At 44.5% G+C, this 21,994-nt stretch overlaps 1 protein-coding gene across 1 annotated transcript in view; it reads right to left on the bottom strand.

Annotated features, from left to right (window-relative positions):
* CSMD2 (CUB and Sushi multiple domains 2) overlaps positions 1–21,994 on the bottom strand; it is a gene marked incomplete at both ends in the record, with an annotated part of 226,948 nt that overhangs the window by 115,249 nt on the left and 89,705 nt on the right. Inside the window, 5 exons of the mRNA XM_079545965.1 lie at positions 1,990–2,093; positions 7,650–7,771; positions 10,059–10,183; positions 11,344–11,431; positions 18,379–18,456. Coding sequence (XP_079402091.1) covers positions 1,990–2,093; positions 7,650–7,771; positions 10,059–10,183; positions 11,344–11,431; positions 18,379–18,456 — 517 coding nt within the window. The remainder of the gene's footprint in view (positions 1–1,989; positions 2,094–7,649; positions 7,772–10,058; positions 10,184–11,343; positions 11,432–18,378; positions 18,457–21,994) is intronic.

The raw sequence follows: 21,994 nt of genomic DNA, 5'->3' as shown, positions 1-21,994 counted from the left end.
CTGGGACCAACGATGCCGTACAAATGCATTTCACCCCCCATCCCACAGATTTTCTTACCACTCACGTAAGCAATAGGAGCCGCTACAACGCCTGAAACCATCACCTCTGCAACTCTGGCTGTGCATCCTGCAGGGCTTCCCCCTGAAACTGATCCATCTCCCATACCCACATCTGTACCCATCTATTGCTCCGTTACTCCTCAGCGCTCCATCAGGCATTTTATTGATTCTAGTCAGTCACAGGGATTCTGTATCTGCTAGAAAATGAAGAAGTAACCTTTTCTTAATTACTGTTTTTCATCCAGAGAGTTTGATGTGGATGGGAAAAGATGAAAAAGTGCCACTGTTGATTTTTCTCAAGTTATTTAAGCAGCAGACAGACAGGAACAAGGAACATACCAAGAAAAAAAACTTCAGAAAAGGGTTTTTTTTAAACAGTTTTTGCATGCCTTCCCATTCCACTTTAACAAGCTGGATGATTGATCTGGGTGCTTGTTACTTTGGGGAATAAAATCCTCACTGCAAGTCAGAAAGCTCAGCCTAACAATCTGTTATGTTCTCTGAGATGCATTTTACAGGCATGAGAGTGAGACTGAAAACAAATGGTCCTTTATACCTCAGTTTGGGGTAATGTCTGGTGCTATGAAACTTGACTCAAACGTATTTCTTGGTTTCAAAGTGCAGGACTGAGTTCGTCCTCAACAGCAGCAAATAAATGATGAGTAATAAGAACTCTCATATTTAACAGGGTTGGCTTTCTGCATGGGGGTTCCTTCATTGATTTTCAACTTTTTCTCCCAGGTAATGAATAAATAAATTCCCTTTTAGGATTAGCATCAGCAATTTAATGGGAAGCGTTCCCCAGCAGTGGGAGAAGAGACCACAACACCACTGCAGTCAGTCACAGGGATCCTGCACCTGCATTTGCACAGCTCTGAATCCCTAATACAGAGTGAGGACACATGGAATAACCAAAAGCATGGAATACATGAGGATACATGGAAAGGTGAAATGGAATACGTGGAATAATCAGAACAAAATCCAGTGAAATTTCCATAGACCTCAGGAGACAGAAAGGGGAGGGAGTGAGAAACCATTTCAGCAAGTTCTTACAAATGATTCCCTCAGCTGTAATTTGCACATTTGGACCAATCAGCTGTGAAACGTTCTGTGACACTTTAATTACAAACACTTTTGCCATAATCAGACTTTACATTTCTACACATGGCAGGTTGGAGTTTGCGATTTCAGTATCACTGCTGTTCACGTCCTGAAAAGTGCAGCAAAATGAAGCTCAGAGAAATGGAGACTATGAGAAGACAGCAGACATTAAGGGGGGTGAAGGCAGAGTGGATGCAGATTCATAGGGAAAAGACATTGAAGACTTTGACACCCCTGGCTCATGTCTTTACTCAGTGGAGGCAACAGCACGTGGGCAGGACAAGAAGCCACGCTTTCAGATGTGCTCAAGACCTGATTGCATTGGCACTGTCCTGCACACCCCACGATTTGCACTGCTTTCAGCCTCTCCCTGCATATCAGCATTCACACAATTGCACGCTGGGTGCAAACTGCTGTGACTCAAAGGTACTGCACTCACAGCCACTCTGCACTCTTAAAAATGGCTGCTCGAGAAAGGCAGCACAGGAGAGAGGTCCAAAGTTTTCAGCTTCTGCTTGATTTGCATTTCCTTTGGTATCCAAATTTTAATCCTGTTCTCCCAGCTCCCTGGAAAGCCTCAGCTTCTCCCTATGGGGTCCTGACAAAGGGAATTCAGGAGAGGAGAAGCAAAGAGGTAAAAGCCTTTCTGTCAGCTGAAGCCTAAGAGAATGTGATGAGAAAAGAAAATGCCACGGACAGTCAGCTCCACCAAAAATGAAAACCAGCTTATAAAATGTGCAGTGAGGAACAGCAAGCAGATCAGGCTCCTTCATCCAACCACATCTGCTCAATCTCAGCACTCAGACACGTTTAGGACGTGGTACTTACACATAAAGCACAGACTTCTGGTCTCCCACTTGTCCTCCATCACCAACTGTCAGAGTGTCATATCCTCTTTCTAGTTCAAACTCTTCAAAGGTCAGTTTGATAACCTGGCAAAGATGCAGTGTGTTAATAAGGACCAACAGCCGAGGCAGCCAGCAGATCCTCCCACCTTGTTCATTCTGCTGCTCTATTGAGGAGCGCTTTATAAGATCATTACTATCTTCAGGACATCACCTATTAGGTTAGGATTAGGTGATCACCTATTATCACTTTTTAGAGCCCTGTGGCGCTTTTTTCAGCTGCTCTCACTGAAGTTACCTACCAGGTTTTCCTGCTTTACCTACTGATATTCTAGATGACCCCTTCATTCCCACAGTAGAAAAAAAAGAAGTGTTTGCTCCTGTTCTGTCAGCACCATCCATGCAACACGTTGTGACCACTGCCTTCTGCCCTGTAAGCTGCCATGCACTGCCTGCCCACAGCTGTGCATCCCTCCCCAGCTCAGTCTCAGCCTTCCCCCCCAACAAAAGGCAGGATTCATGGAGCTCTGCAGGCACCATCTGGGAGCAGAGGTCCCACTACGTCAAGTTCCAAGTCTCTCCTGAAACCTTTTATTTGCAAATAACTGAAAATTACATTTGGAGACTGGGGAGAAAGGCCTTAAATCCATCCTTGAAGAAAGTGAACAAAAAGAAAAGGCAGAGAGCTTCATTTACAGAACTGCTTTACAATTTACATCTGTGGACAACACCAGCTGACCTTAGCAGGAGCTGCCTCTGAAAGCACAGACCCAGGAAAGCACAGAGACCTGAATGCACTCATCTCTTCGCCCACAAACAAACTGCATTTCCCAACTCTCACCAGCTTCCAGGACCAAATTCAGCTTCACACCACCTTTTGGTACCTAACACATGAAGTTACCAAAGCAGCACTGAGGACCTTCAGCCCAGTGCACACACAGTGCCTGCTGCCTGGGGAGAGGAAACTGCAGCTGCCACCACAATTCCACCCCAATCAGACCCCAAGGCAACCATCACCTGGGCTCTGTTAAACACCAGCACGTCTCTCTGCTCTCTCCAAGGCCTGCAGGTACTCTCTAGGATGATGACAGCATTTTTCTGTTGCGAGCTCCTCAATTTCAACCACTTCTATTAATTTATCAGATGCCAAACAGCTTCAGGGTTCTTAAAAAATAATGGGTGCGTGCAGAGTTCAAACTGAACTGCCAGGTGCTGCCTCCCTCTATATAGAAATGCAATTACCCTCTATATAGAAATGCAATTACTATTATTTAAACGAAAAGCAAATGTGGTATTTGTCTGAAGCACATTACCCAAAAGTAGCAGGATCTTGGAACAGGAGGCTTTGTGGTCCTCCACAGAAGTTTGGAACCATTAATTTTAGTCAGTAGTATCAAAATATTAACGTGTGCAGATTATTATTAAGCCATGTAACGATGGAATAATGTAATTAATGCAAAGAACACAGGGCTGTAAAACAGCACACATCATTAGTTAAACCACTCGTTCAAGTAAACCGCATTCTAGGGAGTCTGACCCTAATTAAATAACTAATTATATTCCAGTATATTGAAGACTAACCTTGTGGCTCCGGAGCAGGACGCTGAATATAATACTTATTTATCCATTTTCCTTTCCTATTTGGGCTATAGGCTGGAAATTACTTAATGATTCATTAAACAACAAGAGACCTACCAGCACATACAAACACACGGATGACACAAAACCTCAATTTTAAGCTAGTGAAGTGACAGGAAGCAATTAGCAAAGTTGAGAAAACAGGCTTCAAATGACACCTGATTCTCAGGCTTCCCATACTGCAAAGTGATTTGAAATGCAGTCACATCCATAGGAAAAAAAAAATCCCACAGTCGCTCTCTCCATGGAGCACAGCACCTCTTGCAGTTATATTCAAATGCTTTACAAGCTCACATTACTCATTCTCCCCCCGTCCTCCCCCGTCTCCAGCATCCATCCTCATCGTGATGAATCATCCCCTGGAGGGACCCATCTCTCTCCAGTGATGACACAGGAGCTTGGACAGAGCTTTATTTGGCAAGCTGGGCTCCAGGTGAGAACAACCCCAGGAGAAATACCAACCAGTGACATTTGTTATGTCAAGAAGGTTCAGAAATAGTTTTGATGCAAATGCGCCAATTATCATATGCATTTCTCAGTTCCCCAGTGATTTATTTTTCCAGTGTGGTTGAAAATAATTCCCACGGCACCAAAGACTGGGGGGGAAAAAAAAATCTGTCAGCCCTCAATACTCCCCCAAATAGCTTTTCTATGTCATCCCCTGTATAGGAAATAATTCCGAGTTGTCAGCTGAAGAGCACTGCGCCCCTAATGCTGTTTATGTGGGTTTTTGAGCAAAGTTGGAGGGGATTATGTAGCTCAGAGAATCTGGCTCACAGTTCTTTTCCAAATATAGAACAGATGACTTGCAAATGAGTTCTAAATTCAGCTCAGTGGTTTTCCCATCGCTCGTATTAAAAGCTCCATAGAACAGGACCCGATCCAAAGACCACTCAAGTCAATGAAAAGATTACCACTGACTTCAGCAGGCTTCAGCTCTGGCCCAGAATGCTTTAATCTTCAAAGTACTTTATGGGCATTTTAATTAATTCATCTTCCACTCCTCCCTCACCCATGCTGGGGGCCCTACAGTGATGATATCATCCCCTTTGCACAAAAGCAACGTGAGTCAGGGAGGTGAGCTCGCCCATCTAGCAACATGCTTCTAACATGGGCCTTAAAGTCAGAGTTCGACACGTCCAGGAACGTCCAACAAACAGCACTAGTTGATTTGTAAGGCACGAATAGCAGGGACTGACCAGGCATTAGAACACAGCATTACGTGGAGCTGTGCACACCTTGCAGCGTGTGGCCATAGCTGCCCCCAAGGCCAGCACCAGGGATTGCTTTTGGATGAAAGGAGCCTCTGTGCCGCTGAACCGACTTGGCATTTTGCACATTGACCCATGAGACCCGTGGTCCTCTCTGCACAGCTTTGGTATCTGGAGCCTTGATGAACTCTTTACACACTTTCACAGCAATGGATTCCATGCTGCTGTCTCCCATTTACTCCTGCGCCTTGCCTGGGCTCACACAGCCACAAAGAGGAGAGCTGTCAGGCTGCAGTTTTCTACAGCTCCAAGTAATGTGAGCATGCAGAGCACCGTGCAATGAACACGCATGCACAGCAGTGCCTTTCCCAAAACAGTCAGTGCATTTCTCCCAGCCTTCGCTTCAAAGAGACTGAGATGTTCCCTACCTGTAAATCGCGCTTCCAGGATGAAACGCTCAACAAACAAATTCTCTCAGAAACCCTTCATAAGCTGATGTTGCTAATTAACTATTTATCACTTCAAACAAAAGGAAACCAGCCGTCTTTTCACAGACAGGTAACACAAACTGCTGATTTATCAATCTATCCTTCTTATTTCTGTTGGGTTACACCTCCATACAGGGCATGCTGTAGCATGGAGCAGAAGTTCCAGTCAACCTCTGCTGAGTTATTACGTACTGAAAGGAATGGATTTTGACAATTTCAGCTCACTTTGTGATGTACAAAAGCTAAGGAACAGATTTGGTTTTGCTCCCAACAGCTTATGACCAAACAGCTTTAAAAGCTCCTAAAGAATCTAACCAGGGGAAGAGGAGAAACTCAGACTGTAGGAATTAAAAAAAGAAAGTGAGTTTCTGACAAATGAGACAGCATGCCCAGGAAGCTTCCAGAAGGAGAAGTTTGTCCTATGGCACTGCTGAAGAAGCAGAGAAAGTTTGCTGCTACCATCTGGGCTAGGCACGAGGCTGGCAGAAAAGCCAGAAAATGAACAGAACTGAACATTAGATTCCAAAAACTCAACCCTAAAGCAATGTGAAAAAGGGTCAAAAAAAACCTGTCAGAGTGGCCTGTAATCATTTATTGGTGTTCAATTGCCTTTTCCTCCCTCCTAAGCGGTAGAGGCAGCCTGCCCAAAACCCAGGGAATATCCATGGTTAACTCAGCACCATTTCTTTCTAAAGCCAGGATTATTTTATCCAAGAAATTGGGATTTTGTTCATATTTGAAAGACAAAGATGTACAAAAAGAAAGAGATATAATAGATACATCACAGCCTAAAAAGCTGATGTACTCAACAGCCTGTCCATACATAGGCAACACACATCTGAGGGTCAGCAGGACGCAGGCTGAGACACAGCTGACACGTGAGCAGCAATGGCTGCAGTTACACGTGGTCTGCTCTCCAGTTGCACATTACCTTGATAAAGGAGAACCTCCAGGGTCTGATTAACCAGCAGATCACTCCTAATAAATGAGTACTGGAACAATACCCTGATTTCACAATCCAGTTTCCTAGAATTTGGGTCATTACGAGGCTCCTGTGCAGCCAAACCTGCTAATGACAGCCCTTTAACTACAAACTCATTCTGCAATTGGAACATAGGAATACCCCTCATTAGAACTGCAATCCACCAACGATGTTTACTTATTAAAGGCTTCACACTGAGGTCAATGGGGAGAAAGCAGCAGAACTCAGCTGAGCGCCGCAGGTGAGCGCACACAGTGCCACCCCATCCCTGCAGAAAGAAGGCTGCAGTGTGGATGGCTGCCAGCATTCCTACAGACTGGAACAACTTCTTGTGAACGATGAGATCCTGGGACACCATCATGTCTGCGAAATGACTTCCTTGGATCAGCAGCATAAGGCTGAGTGCCAGAATGCAAGGCTGTCTGGAGGCAAGGCCCAAGAAATAATTGACTGGATAAGCACATGAGCTCAGTGCCTTGGAATGCAAGGCTTGCTCCTGAACTAATGAAAATTATGTTAGGAGGAATCCAGGCACGGAGAAGAATGAAAACTGTTTTCTTTCAAGAGCAGAAGTGCTGAATACCTCGGGGTATTTTGAGCTACACAGCAACAGAGTCCTTTTTGTTTTTATTTCCCATACGGATCTGGAGGAGAGGAGCAGGCAGAGTTTGCAAGGAGGGGAGAAGAGATAAGAGGCTCTGAGCCTTGTTTTCCTGTGCCAGTGGAAAATGGAAAAGGCCTCAGCCTTGGATGGATCAGTGACACTGAATTTGAACCCTTCCAAACTGCACAAGTTGACCAAAAGGGAAAAAAAAACATTGCTACCAACATCCACTGTTCCAAACACGACAGAAAGGACTTTTGTATTAACTTTAAATACTGTTTAGATAGCAGTGAAGAGAAATACTTGTTTGAGGGCTGAAATCCCCATTGGTTATGGGCCAGCTATCATCCAGAAACAAGTGATGAGAAATGAGGGTTTCTGGCATAGCTGAGCACTGGCTTAGGGAGATGCTTTGCTAAGCTGTTCGGTGTTTCACCACCATTCTCACCAAGATATCAAAGAGATTTCGATTAAAAATAATTACAATCTCTTTTAATTACACCCTTTAATAAACTGATTCTTCAGCACTGACAGAATACGACACGTCACAGTCTATAACGACGGTTGGGGATGTGAGAAGCCCGTGGAGAGAGGGGGGGTATGACTTCAGAAACAGAACCCTGAAGGGCTAAAACGCCAGAGCACAGTGCTGTGAAGAAGCACAGCTCCACACTGCTTCAGTGAAGGCAACAAAAAAAGAAATGCATCTCCAAGACCTACCTTGGCTGGGTTGAGCGCAGTGATGACCCACACGCAGTAGGCATTGTTATCGTACTGGACGGGGTAGTTGGGAGATGTTATCACACCGCTGGGACCACGGAGGTACATGTCACACATCCGTGCTGTGAACAGAAAAGCAAGGCAGACGTGTGAGGGAGATCTGTTGGCTTGGAGATGAACGCTGTGCTCCTTGCGTAGAGACTGGAGATGCACAGCAGTATGAAGGCGTGGGAGAATGAAATATTGTTGCTGGGTTGTTCACTAGCCAAAATTGTCACTGTCTTCCATGTAACATCAGAGACGACGCATTTATCTGTGATGATGGGATGAGTGGGGTGTTTTCAGGAGCTACCAAAGAGATGGACCACCAGACCAACACATTCCTCTCTCTCACACTGATTTAGTATTTTCTTACTATATTAAAGCCCTCGAAGAAATATTTTCACATCCAGGACAATGAAAGCAACCACATGGAATATGCAGTTCCTTTTTCATGTTCCAGGAAAGTTACATTTCCTTTCCTCCTTGCAAGCCTAAAAAAAGTCTTGCACATCAAAAATTCATTAGGTGAGGGCTGACTTCATTCTGATACAACTGCTGGCTCAAAGAACGACGATGGCAACTCAGCTTCACATCTCAAAAACATCTTAGGTAAAGTAAAAGCTGAAAAGTGCTTAAGGGGGAATTTTTTGCTTGTGGTGTTCCTTTGATGCAATATTTAATCAGAAAATGTGAAGAACAGCATCTTAGTTTTGTAACTGCATCTGCTGTTGTAATGGATCCTCAAAATTCATCTCTCAAGTTTCAAAGGAGTCACACTTGCAAATAAGGCATCCGCAAGGCTTTTCCATCCCTAGACAACAGCGAATCATGGAGAATGATGTCCTGGTTGAATTGTTTGACCACATGGCAGATCTGCATTCTGCACGTGTGACCCAGCCCCTGGCGGCCATTACAACTACCCTTCCTATCCTACAGAAAGTAGTTAAGCCTTCTTATTCCCATTTTAAGAGTGGGCAACAAAAAAGATTAAGAGACGCTCCCTGGGAGCCATAGGGAGCCTGTTGCAGGTGGGGAAGCTGAAATGCAGCCTCGAAGCCAGTGGCAAGATGCTCCATTGCCACGCATCAGAAGATGGCAGAGTCCAATGGATCTGAACTGGCTGATCAGGTGCCCTGCAAGCTGAAAGAAACCCGTCACCCAGCAACAAAATGAAAACAGAAAAAGTGCTTTAGAACTGAAATAAAAAGCAAGAGGGAAACTTTTTACGAAGAAAAGAAACAACCCAGAAGTTAGTGGTAGGAAAAAAATTAAGTTGATTCATAGAATCCTAATAACGCAGGCAAATCCTTTCTTATCTCTTGTGAGAGGACACCATAAATTTCCTTTATAGTGTCACATATTTATGCCAAATATCCTCTTACACTGATTCAATTTATTCTACGCTTGTTTCAAGAATTAGATGGGATTCCAAAGCCTTGAAAACCTCTGCAGATGAAATTAAAGAAAAAAGAGGTGAAAAAATACCAATTTATGACTTTAAGAGCTTTAGATGGATTTAGCTTCAAATATTACAAGTAGTTCATTATTAGCATTACAAACAGCACAATTATGCATGCCACTTTATATACAGAGAAAGGATAGAGTGAAAGAAAACAGAATGGCCAAGGGCAAAATGGACACCAGTTCTCATTTCTTCACTGAAACAAAGCTCCATTTGCTGATGGCTCTCGGTGAGGCCAGAAGGTGACCAGTTTGATGTTGGCTTCCAGACCTCCACCTCGTGTCCTCTCCTCCTTAAACGTTAAGGGGAAATATCGGGGGTGGAGCAAACAAAAAGGGGCAGAAAGCTAATGAGGCTCCACAGTTAACAGAATTAGTTTTGTTAATTCCATTCCACTGGAAAAGTATGAGGTCCTACTGCTGGCAAGACCAAACCCTCATTGCCAAGAGCACAAATGCTCACAGTGCAGTGCAGAACAACCAGCAGCACAGAGCTGATGTCTGACAACAGCTTGAGAGCACTGAGGTCGCTCTCCTGGCTGCACCTCCTGTCTGAGTGAGGGTTTTGAGAACAGCATATAATGTTCAGCAAAGGTTTGAACTGTTCTAGGACTGCCTGACAACGTAATTGTCTTTGAAAGGGAAGGAAAGACTGAACCAAGCAGAAGCTAAACAACAGGGGTTGTATGAAGCTGCCTCTGAGAGGAACCAGAGATGGTCTTCCATAGGGCAGCCTCCAGTTAAACACTGCTTTGAGAAGCAGAGCTCTAAGCCAAAAGGAAAGGGCAACAGGCAGCAACCAAGTGGGGACAAACTTAAGGACAGAATGGGTGACGCATGAACGTGACGTGCTGGGTTTTCTCATTGGTCCTCATCACTCATTAAAAAACAACTTTGCCTTCTTACCTCTGCACACTGGCCTGTGGTCACTCCAGGCAACAATGATGTCGCTCACTCTCTTACAGGTGATGCTTTTGGATCCCTGTAAATCGTAGCCCTCGTTACAGGTGAACTGGATGCTGGAGCCTAACCTAGCAGACAGAACAGAGGGGAAAGTCAGCGATTGAGACGCCTCTGCAGCAACAGCTCTGTCTCTTGCTTTTTACTATCCAAATTGTGAACAGAGAGAGTTCACTGGCCCTCCAGGCAACAGTGGAAATGAATGAGGGGCCAGCTTTTCCTCATTCATTTCCTCGTGCTGGGCGCTGGTTGCCTGAGGTGGTGAGAGTCCACGAACAGATTTGAGTCTTTCAATGCAACTTCAGTGGGAGTTTTGTTCAGTTCGGGAGCTCACACTCAGTCCCAGGAGATGACAATGCTCAGCGTTCTTATAAAGAACAAAATCTTTATCTACTACTGAAAGATTTGTTCTTTGTTCTATCGCTTTGGATTCGGATCCTTTGCTGCTTAAAGCAGTGCTGTATTATTCACTGAGGCGACACAATGCCAGTTTCACAGCAGCTGAGAATTTATCCTATGGCATTTAGGGACTCTATTGGGAATACCCCTTCCTCCACCTGCTTTCCTTCTCCTCCAATACGTTCTCTGGATTTCAGGAGAGTCTGATAGACGCAGGTTAAATTGAAAGACATTTTTAGTGAACAAAACAGCTATTGACAGCAAAATAAGATTAAATATTGATTCACCATTGCTAACAACAGGCTGATTCATTCCTACACGCTTTAAATGAACGCCAGCAACTACAAGGGAGTAACACCATTATTTTAAACATTATAAGAAAACAATTATCCAGCACCACATTTCCTTATTGACAAGGAGCTGTACCACTGCTTCAGGAAATCACCTGAAATTCTCTGGGCACAGGGTCGTGCTGGGACTTAGGCTAATTTAGAAGTGATGCTGTTGCTGTTTAAGATGGTTCCTTCTGTGCTTAACTGGAGAAGGGAGCGACAACAAACAGGGATGATAGCAGCAGGTCCAGTGCCCACTTTGTGGTATGAGGAATATTCTCAAAGAGATCATTATGGATCTCTGTAATAGATTACACACACATGCAAATTCAGACACGCTCGTTCTTCTGCATCACCGGCTTCAGCAAGCTTTTCAGACACAGCACAATGATGTGTGCAGAGGGGCTCTGCAAACAGACTACATAATGCCAAGGATAACACACAATGCTTGTAACAAAAGCTTTGCAGCATGCATAAACACACACGTCAAAGGTTCTTACCTAAAATCGTTGCCTATTCTTTTGCCTCTCTCTGGAATCCCAGGGTCTGGACACATATTATGTCCCTGGGACACACCAACCTGAGTTACTACAAAGCAAAAACAGCACATACAGAGACAGAATAGCAAAAGAAACATTCTTTCATCAACTTATCTTGGTGGATGTGGAGAGAAAAATGGCAGCTGGTAGCTGGAAAACCTGAACACGTTCCATTTTGTTTAGAAAAAAACAGCTTTGGAAACAAGTTAAACTGGAATCATTTCAGCTCAGTTTAGACACCAAAGTGTTTTCTAGGAAGCGCCAGCTAGGAACATTGCTTTCCCTCTGTTCTGCTACAGAAGTACCTCTGAAGGGAGAGATTTTTCATTCTGCAAAATTGCACCAATTAAGCAGCCCATTTCCGAAGCCTGTGATTAGAACGGCCTGCCCTCCCCAACCCGAGCTGAGAACACAGCCAACCCAATGAGGAGGTGGGGTGTGATACCAGGGAAGAACAGGCAGAGAACAAGAGAGAGAGAGGAGAGGGAAAGGTGAGTCTAGCATTCTAAAGCAAGTAAGTAGTTTGAACGTGAAAAACTGTATGGAGCAACCTTAACGTGACTGCCAACAAACATGGAATCAATGAAGTGGTGATCAGCATCGAGTAAACATCTGCCATCCTGATGCTCTGCCCCCCGTTTCCACCTTCCCCTTCAGCCTGACAAGTGGCACAGCTGAGCACTGTTTGGGATGGACAGAACCTGGGCGGCTCCTGAAAGCATGAAATGAGATCTGGCAATTTGTTGATTTCTATTCTGAATTCCAGCAACGACCAACGCATGGGGATGATTCAGGAGAAAGGGGCAACTTTGTCACAGCGCTGTCAAAGTTGATGCAGCTCAGTTTTCTCCTATCACTGAGGGAAGGATGAAAGGAAAACACACCATCTCTTGTCATCAGGGCTGAGGTGGTAAAGCATGAACCTGAAGTGAGAGCGTTCCCTTCTACTTCTACCCATCCCCTGATGAATGATCTTGGTGCACAGAGCTGCTGCTGAGAGATATGGAGGCTTGGGCATGAAGTATTACACAAACTGATAAACACATGGAGTGTCTACACAAACACAGGCTGCAGAGCATGAACACCCAAAAGGCAGGGCCATCAAAACATTATTCATTTGGTAACGACACCTCACTACAGCTGGAAGACATAAGGCTGTACCTAAAAGGATGGAGGGATCACTGCTTCCATCTGAGCACCTGCACCAGTGCTGGCTGAGTGCTGAAAGCATCACAGCTCATAACTGCTCCTCAGCCCAAGTGCTTCCTTCATCCCATCCCTCCCCTTCCTGCTGCCCCTTCCCCAGCACAGCACTGCCCAGCCCTGCCCCACTGCTTCGGCCTCCTCCTCCAGGCAGAGATACAGCTTGATGGCTAATCAGCCTCCTAAGAAACTGCTTTCCCCTTTTTGCATATTCATAACCTCACATTAAGCTCCATCACATGGACAAGCAGAGATGCTAGCGAGACACAAGCATTAAAGCAGCACACAGCATCTTCTGATGGCTGCGTTTTGTAGCTACAAAGCTTTGCTGCCACATTTCCCAGGCTGACGACTCCGAGTTGGAAGGAAGGAGCAGAGTTCTGTCCTGACAGAGTACTGCTGTGCCTGGCACTCTAGAAGCCACAACCAAACCACACTCCACGAGCAGCATCTCCAGCAGCCATCACAGCTGCATGAGAACTCAGTGGGTTTGTTCCACTGATTCTCCCTTCCCTGATAAATGTCCTGCTCACATACACACAAAATATGGAACAGCTTTTAATCTGCTGCTAACTTTTTGCTAACTTGGCTGGTTTGCTTTAGAGCCTGAGCAGCTTACAACCTCTGCAAGAAGCTGGTTGTGCAACCCAGAATTTGCCTCATCACTGCAGGAGCTGCAGGCACATTTCAGTGCCAGCCAAAACAGTGGCACAGAAGACTGGCCCCACTGGGGGAACTCTCAGTAACCACCTGGAGACGCTGCCTGGAGTTTTGATCAGGCTGTTGAATACCATCTATGGAGCTAAACACTCCTCTGCCATGGAGCTCCCCAGGTGTGATGCATACCTGATGCTTCTGTTCTAACAAAGCAAATGGGAATTCAGAGCATGAAAAAGAGGGTGCAGCAAACGGCCTTGGTCAGAGCAAGGAATAAGGTCAGAATATCCTGGCACAACAGCTTCACTGCACAACACGTACATCACAAGTCTACGTGGTATTTAAGAAAAAATGCTTCGATTTCTCATCTTATTTCTATACCTTCTCCAGGATAAAAGTGCACTAACCAAGGAGCTGAGCCTGCGATGCACACGTTTACCAACACAGCTTCCACATACGCCTGCATTGAAACACCCCTTCCTGCAGAGCACATCACCAGATTGCCTTTCCACATTCCATCCTCTCTCCCATGGTCAGAAGACTACCAGACAACATCAGTTACACCGTGTTGGTTATTCTGAGCTGCTGTCACGGCCATTTATTACGTCCCAAATCGAATGACAGCAAACCTGATTCATGGCTTTGGGAGCAGGCAAGGCTACAGATAACCAGCAGAACCCACAGGCACCAGAGGGCAAGTTGCAAATGACTAATCACACCTCTGAAGTCTAAAAGCAGCTCTTCTCTCGTTACCTAGCACTTGATTAATACCCATATAATACATATACATAAACCAGTGAGCAGATTAGATACGAACAGAGCGAGGAGAAAGGAAAGGTATCTTCATAGCATGGTAGTTTGGACATTTTGCTTTGTCAACACAAAGGAAAGCAGAGGATGGATTAGATGGGCACTGAAACTTTTCTTCTTCTGTCTTCTAAACGCACACATGGCAATGTAACTTAACCAAAGTTGATAAACCACATTTGTTATGCTGAGAACACGCAGTGGGTGCTGCATTCATCTGCCTAAAGCTTGGACTGCTTCACACCAAGGCTGCAATGCTCCAAATTCTTCATGGTTACAAAGACAACAATAAATCTTATAAACTGGAGTGAAGTGCTGAAGTTCTGTGCTGGAGGCTCAAGGATTCCTTCTCCCAAAATAACACTTTTCCAGCCCCTTTGCCCTCCTATTTCTTAACAACCACTTTCCTCACTGTGTTTTCAGTAGCACCCAGTTATGATTGCTTTGTTTGTCCCAGGAATTTACTCCATCTGTTAAAAGAACTGAGAACCTTCCTTAGTTCTCTCTACTTCCCCACGTTAATAAAGTTCAGAGAGATCCCCAATGGACAGTTTTTTATTGAATTTAGGAATGGTAAATATGAGCTACACGACAAAGATGGCCAAACGGTTTCCTTCAGTTTTGTTTTGTTTTTTACATAAACTCAGTATTTCTCAGCATGGAAAACACAATCCAAGAAGATGAGCTGTTCTAACTGGTGTGAGGGGAATGGGAGCACTTCAGCAGTTACCAGTTAAAAATGTTCAGTCCATCTTTATGAGTGCTGTAAGGCTGATGGTGACTCCATGCAGCCAGCCAACAAATGAGAGGTTACAGAGCCCAGCTTGGAGAGCAGAGCTGTTGGTATCACACTGAGCCCAACAATGTGCTCAGGGCCCTTCCAGGCTACAAATCCAGACCTTAAGCGCTCCCATGTCTAGCTAGCACTCTGCAAGACTTGGGCTGAGAGAGCCTAACATTGGAAACGACTGCTTCCAGCTGGAATTTTTGTACTGGCATCATTTGGGGCATTCTGAACCCCTATTTCACATCTTGTCGCTACCTACAAAGAGCTCCCAAGTATCTGAGAGTTCAAAATGTCACAGCCCTGCGGATTTTTAGACAGTTTGCAAAGCCTTTTTGCAGCACAGCCCCAGTCACTGGGGAGTTCATTGCCTGCAGCTCACAGCCCCAGCAGCTGCTCTGCCCCACTGCTGCAGCACAACACAGACCCACACAGACACTCCTCACACCTGATGCACAAAGCAGGCTTGCTGCACTGCTGAACCCAGCAGCTCCCGTACGTTTGGCTGAGACCAAATTGGATCAACCCTCCCAAACGACTTTGCATTTGCATAATTAGTACAAATTGATACAACTGAAGGTACGCAGAGCTTTCTCTGCTTCACGCAATCCCTTCCAGTGATGTCCAGCAGTGCATTTTCAGGTGTGCCTCATTCGAATGTCACAAAAGCAACTCTGATGCTGTTTTGTAACCAAGGTGCCACATTTTTTCCACTGTATGAACATGGAATATACACATTTACACATTGCATGCAATACACTTTCTTGCTGCTTCAGGAATACTGCAGATGCAAAAGGTGTGTCCCTCAGTTGCTACCAGAAGTAATCCTCTAAGCATAATCTCAAACTTTAAACCGTATTTTTTATAGCTTTTTCTCCAGAGCTGTATTATTTCCCCCTAAAAATGATTAAAGCAAGATGCCCAATTAATATTAGGGATGGTGAACAGTCTGAAGTACTTGATTTAAATTTCAAATAAACACGTTTGACTGCAACTGAACAAAATTAGCACGTCCCCCACCAAATTCCATGTTTTTTTTTTTTAATAAATCCTTTTTCTGAAAGAGTACAAACAACTGTGATGTGAATATATTCTGCCTCATTCGGACACGTGAAATGGGCTTTAATCTGGCAAGTAACCACAGCATCCATGCAGCAGAACTGAAATCCTCTGAAAGAACCTGCAGGGCTGCGAGCGTGGAGCTGCAAGCTGCCTTATGAGAGAACAGAGGCCTCAAAGAAGGAGCTGCACTACCCAAAGGAGAGGGGCAAAGACCACCAGAAACCACGGCTGGCAGGAAAGGGTTTGGAAATAAAGCGCGGCACAGCTCTCGTTTTCACCACATTTCTAAATTTCTGATAGCTGAGCGAGATGAAATGACAAGAGCAATAGTATCCAACTTCAGAGACCTTTAATCAGCCTGTCCCACCTGCACGGTCATCTGTGATGCACAGCTCACAAGCTCATGAAAGTTTCAGAGAAGAGCGGGCACAGCCAGCCAAGCAAATCAGAAAAGCAAAGGAAAAAGAAGATAACACTTAGGGCTCCATTTTCTGAAAATAAACCATTTTCTGGAGATACCTCCTATGGAGTCAGCGTTTCTGAAGCTGAAAATTCACTGTAACAGGAGTGTGACAGCAGAAGGCTGTGCAGGATGGAGGTTAATTGGGGTTTACAATCCAGACGTTGCTGAGCACAGTGTACAGGGAAGGAGCTGAAGGCAGGAGGGTTGTGGCAAACCCCACGCTGGTGACAGAAAGGGATTTGGGCCACAGTTCCTCCACCATCAATACTACTACAGCTCAATAACTTTCAGGCTAAGCTGCCTTCCTGCACCGGGTTTTGCCTTATCAAATATGACATGATTCGTGCTACACAAGATGCTGAACTGGTGGCATTCAAGGCTGCAGTCTGGACTGCATTGGGTGAGGACAGGCTGGGCAGAGGCACCAGTAACTTCCAGCAACTTCATCCTCAACAGTGGAGCCCGACTACAACACAGCACGACACCCTGAAAACACAGTGGGCTGATGAGCTGAAAACAAACTGCCATTTTCCACCTGGGGAAGAATCCCTGCACACATCCCAACATCCCACACGGCATCAATCCCACTGCAAACACAACCTTCCATCTTACGGAGCTCCAGCGCTCACTCAAACAGAGGCAGGGCTATTTTCTATCGTAACCTCACTCTCCATTAAGTGCTGAAATATTTATCACACCTTAAAATGACAGTTAAATTATACTTGGCAAGAACATTTCATAGAATCATGGAATGGTCTGGGTTGAAAAGGATTACAACGATCATCTATTTCAACCCCTCTGCTATGTGCAGGGTCGCCAACCACCAGACCAAGCTGCCCAGAGCCACATCCAGCCTGGATTTCATAGAGCCCAGAGCATCCTGGATTCAGAGCCTTTCTTACAACTGAGTTTTACCTGAACGTGCCCCAGCATTTTGTACTCTGGAGATCTTGGATAATCTACATCCTGCTACTTCGTCACCTTGTTGGACTTTTCTCCTGAATGACTAAAAGCTACAAGCACTCATGTGAACCTAAAAGTGAGCCTTTTTCATTGACTGATGTTTTAAATTCAGTTCATCCATTTTTCTTAACTGAATTCTGCATCTGAAATTCAGGCGAGCAGAATGTCCAAACAGTTCCTCTTTGATGAGCGTAATGGGCTATGCAGAAAACGAACAAGTACAACCTCTCCTCTAAAAACCATCTTAAGAAAGTCTGCGTTCTGATCCTACTTAAATCCCCGTGAAATATTCCGTGCAGGTAATTCAGATCCCTCATGTTTAATCTCAGAGCCCCCTCAGGAGCGCAGCCATCTGTTCAGCCACGTGCGGAAGGAAAAGATGAGCGTCGCTTCTGATCTGAAAAGGACCTCGTGTGAAGATGAACGGATCTAATGGGCTCTCCTACAGCCGGAGGAAAACGCACCGGTGACAACGTGACACTGCGAGCATCTCCCTAACAGACACCAAACATCAGACATGCTGAACGTGAGAAACTCATACAGAGATCATAGAAGTCAGTGCTATAAGCTTTTGCACACTGAAGGGGCGTGATTTTTCTGCAGGAGATGAATAATTAAATAAAATGCAAAGAGGGAAACAAAGACCGCTATTGCTTCTGCAGATTTTCTATCAGGTTTGTTTGTTTTGTGGTTCCTCATCCCTATCCCTGGTTTTACGATAGCAACATCACTTCACATTTCCAAATTGTTTACATTTTGACACTTTCCACACTAAAAGAAGACAGAAGCAACGAACCCCGGTCTGTCACTGAATAGGAAGCATACAGTATATATTAAATGCACACACACCAATCCCCTGCATACCCACTTCGAGGGGTTAGTACATGCTTGTGAATAGAGCACTGGGAGGGAGTGATGCAGTAATGCAAAGGGAAGAAAGGGTAAAGCATTAAAACTTTTAAGAGTGACAAAGTTTTAGAGATTATTGGAAAGTCAAATGGAATGTTCAAGGAGACCATTTTACAAAGAGAGCATATGGAGGAGTCAGAACACTTACACACTGATGTCTTCTGGTTACTGTTCTTGCTTGGCATTAGCTTCACCCCTCTGGATTTCAGTTCCATTTGCTTTTTGACTGCAGAGACAGAATTAAAACACAAAGAAAGAAAATTTTTAGATAACCGTTGGTGATGATGTAAAATGAGAATGCAGCACAACAGCTACACACGATAGTTCCCAGATGTTTGAACCACTTTTCCTAACCCCTCAAACCCATCAGCTCCCCCCATTCATTTACCCTTGTTAGATCTACTGCTGTCTTTGAAGAACTGAGCCAAGTTGACCCAGCCTGAATATAAAAGCTGGGCATACAATCCTCAGCACTCTGTAGCCACGCAATGCTGCTTAACGTTCTACAAATGGGAAACAGACTGAAGGAAACTGCAGGGATCTCCAAATGCGGAGTTAAGCTTCGACTTTGATCAGTCCACTGCCAAAAGAATCCCACGTAATACAAAGATGGCCAATGAAACTCAGCAACTATTTGTCCCTATTATCTGGACTTGGCCAAACTGAGGCTCTCTCTGCACAGAGGGCTCTGCACAAACCCCACACCACCAAATCCATCTGACTACTGGCAGACACGCAACAGCTTCCTGCAGCACAGAGAGGTTTTGCAGTAACACACAGCAGAATTTTTACTGGCACGTTTGAAGTTAATGTGGTTAAAGGAAGCACGATGGCCATATTGCTTTATGGGATCCTTTTTCTGATGAGCCAGTTCTTATCTATGGAGAAAAGCAGTCCGTCTTTCACTTCAAACTGTTCTTTTCTTGTTCTTTATCTCATCATACTTTCATCTCTAAATTAGCACATTCCAAAGACAAAGTTGTCAAGAAAAATTACCAATAGAACTAACAAGGTTTTTTTAATCATGCTTTTTCAGCTTGAAGAAAAAAAAAAGCTAATAACATCTGTTTGCAGGAGCTTCAGACAGGGAGATGTCAAGCATCATTCCTTGAAGCTCACCCAAGGTAGTGCTGCTCTGAGCTCAATGCTGTAGCATGCAGCTTTTTGTTCATCATTTGGTACAGCTTTTTGCTTTCTCCTTAAATAAAGCATAACTTCAAACTGAGGGCTGAATTACCTCAAAAAACTTTCATGCAGAAAAGCTGACGTTGCCTGGTTTGAGTATCTTTAATCTGCTGCGGGTTTGTTGCCTTTTTTTTTCTTTTTTTTAAATTCAGAGGGACAAATAATTAACAGTATGCCAATTCCAAAGCAAATGTAAGACGTGCCTGCTTCCTTCTGACTGTAATCCATCTGCAAACGCTCTAAGGGAAAGGCAGCAGGTCTCAGAATGCCCAACAGCACTGCTTTCCTCCAGGTGACATTACGGTAATTCTGGGACATTTGCAGCCTGATCTCAAGGCTTTCAATACAACACTGTGTCAGGGATGTAAAAAAGAGAATGAGGCCACAAAAGCTGAAATTTCAGGGGAAGCCTGGAACATAGGTTCTGCCTATGCTGCCTCTGCTACAACTAACCCTCCCAGCCAGCATCCCCTCCCAGCCAATAGATACAGCCAAGCCCAAGTTCCTGGGGTTAAATGTGGGCTATCACAGGATGCACAATGCTCAGTGTGAATTTGCAGTATCAACTCACTGCTCTGTAAAGTGCTTCACAGCACCATCACCAAACCCCAGCTTACGGCATGGAGAACGCACAGCCTGCATGCAGCTGGGCCTGGCGTATGACTGGGAATCCTTAAAAGGATATATTCAGTAATAAAAGGTTTAACTGCATTCATTGCCTGCCTTCCAGAATATGCTCCACTCCAAATCTGCGACCAACAGAAAATTCAGCTCAAAACCACCCAACAGCAACAAAAACAGCAGAAAACAGAGAGACACTGCAAGGGACCGGTCCTAAAACACACAGAACTGCATTGCCCATCAGCATGTCCCATGTATTACCATAAATGCACTCCATCCCTTTCACCAATAATTGGTACAGATCACTGCATTCTCTCCCTCCTTAATCCCCCATTTTGTTCCAAGGAGATGAAATGATGAAGTCAAGTTTTACAAACGACTTACTTTCGATTAGAGCAACTCAGAACACATTATCACTGTTCTTCATAAAAAAAAGGAACAATTCCCCTTAGCTATTCCGTCAAAAATCTAGTGTATGAAAATTTATATTGTTTACAAATCTGACTGCAGAACAGCACCACAAAGGCCTGTGTCAGGCTAATTGGATGAACAGAAGTTACTCTGTCTTCTGGAGGGGTTTGCTGCTCACACGTTCCTAATAGATCTAATGGAAAGCTCAGCATCCTGTCAGATTTAAAAGATGACATTACAAAGCTTTTCCAGTGAGGAGGCATTCTGGGATGTCTTTTCTAACATGCTTCATGTTGTTCTAAATGAGAATTTAAGGAGGCATTTATTTATTTTTAATTTGAAAAATAACACATTTCAGCAAAAATCTGTTCCACCAACCTCTGCTCCCCTTGCTGGCAGATTTGCTGGGAGATTGCTATTAAATATTGGCTTGCCTGGATCGGTTTTCTACTTTATTTTTCCCCTGCTGAGGTGCTCCAGTATCACCTGTGACATCAGCACAGGTTCCTTATGGGGATTTTCACCTAAGCTGGAGGTGAGGAGAAAACACCTTCCTGCAAAGTGAAACACCCCACGTGGCTGTGCAAGCTGCTGGCAAAACAACCCCCTTACCTCTGTGCCTCCCCTTTGCTGCTCTGAGAAACTCTTATTTAGGAATTGGAGCCTGTAACAAACATCACAATTCTCCTCTTTTTTCCTGTATTTATTTCCATATTCCAGTATGGCCCAAAGGACTGAACAGGTTGCACAGCACACACCATATCCCTCTGCACCCTTTGCAGATCTGCCAGAAATTAAGCATGTATAGATGTACATATGCTTAAAAGCCATTTAGGTGGTGCAATATGTGCAAAAGAGTTCATGAGAGCATTATTGAAGATGACAGGTCTGCTAGCATTTTGCATTTTGCTGTGGGTTGCAACTCACCCACATTTATCTTTCTACCTGAGTGCAGGACAGAAAGGGAAGGGAATGGGGAGGGCAGATCAATAAAAGATACAATTATGTGTTGGTAACAATCAGCTAAAAAGCAATTTGGGACCCTACTTAAGTAATAAAATATATGCTGGAGAGATGGACTACACCAGCCAGATCATTAGTTCTGTTTAGCATCATTTTAAATTCAGCAGCTTTTTCATTACCTCATTTACAGCATCCCATCACTGCACTGATGTCCCTGAGCTCTGCACCCTTACTGTCACCTGCCCCAAGCAATGCACCCCCAGCTCAGCCTCTTATCAGCTGCAGATAACACAGCACCCACTGGGGAATGAAGACAGAGGGAGTGGGAGGCTGGGGAGGAAGGAAAAAAGATCAATGCATTGATTTATCTGTGGTTCCTTTCATTTGCTTTCACAGGATGTGGAACACGATATTTGCAAGAATGCAAGATTCACCTTACATAAAAGAGACAGGAAAGGGAAAAATATTTCCACTCTCCCTGCAAAGGAATAAATTTACTGCATTCAACATAAAGAAAACCTGTATATGGGCTGATTCTATCTAACCTTGCTTTTATGTTCATAAAGATTTCTAAACTGGGGCAT

Source organism: Tetrao urogallus (assembly GCF_951394365.1).
Source record: "Tetrao urogallus genome assembly, chromosome: 23".
NCBI lineage: Eukaryota > Metazoa > Chordata > Aves > Galliformes > Phasianidae > Tetrao > Tetrao urogallus.
Note: the sequence above shows the minus strand (reverse complement) of the source record. Positions and strands in the feature narration are given on the sequence as shown.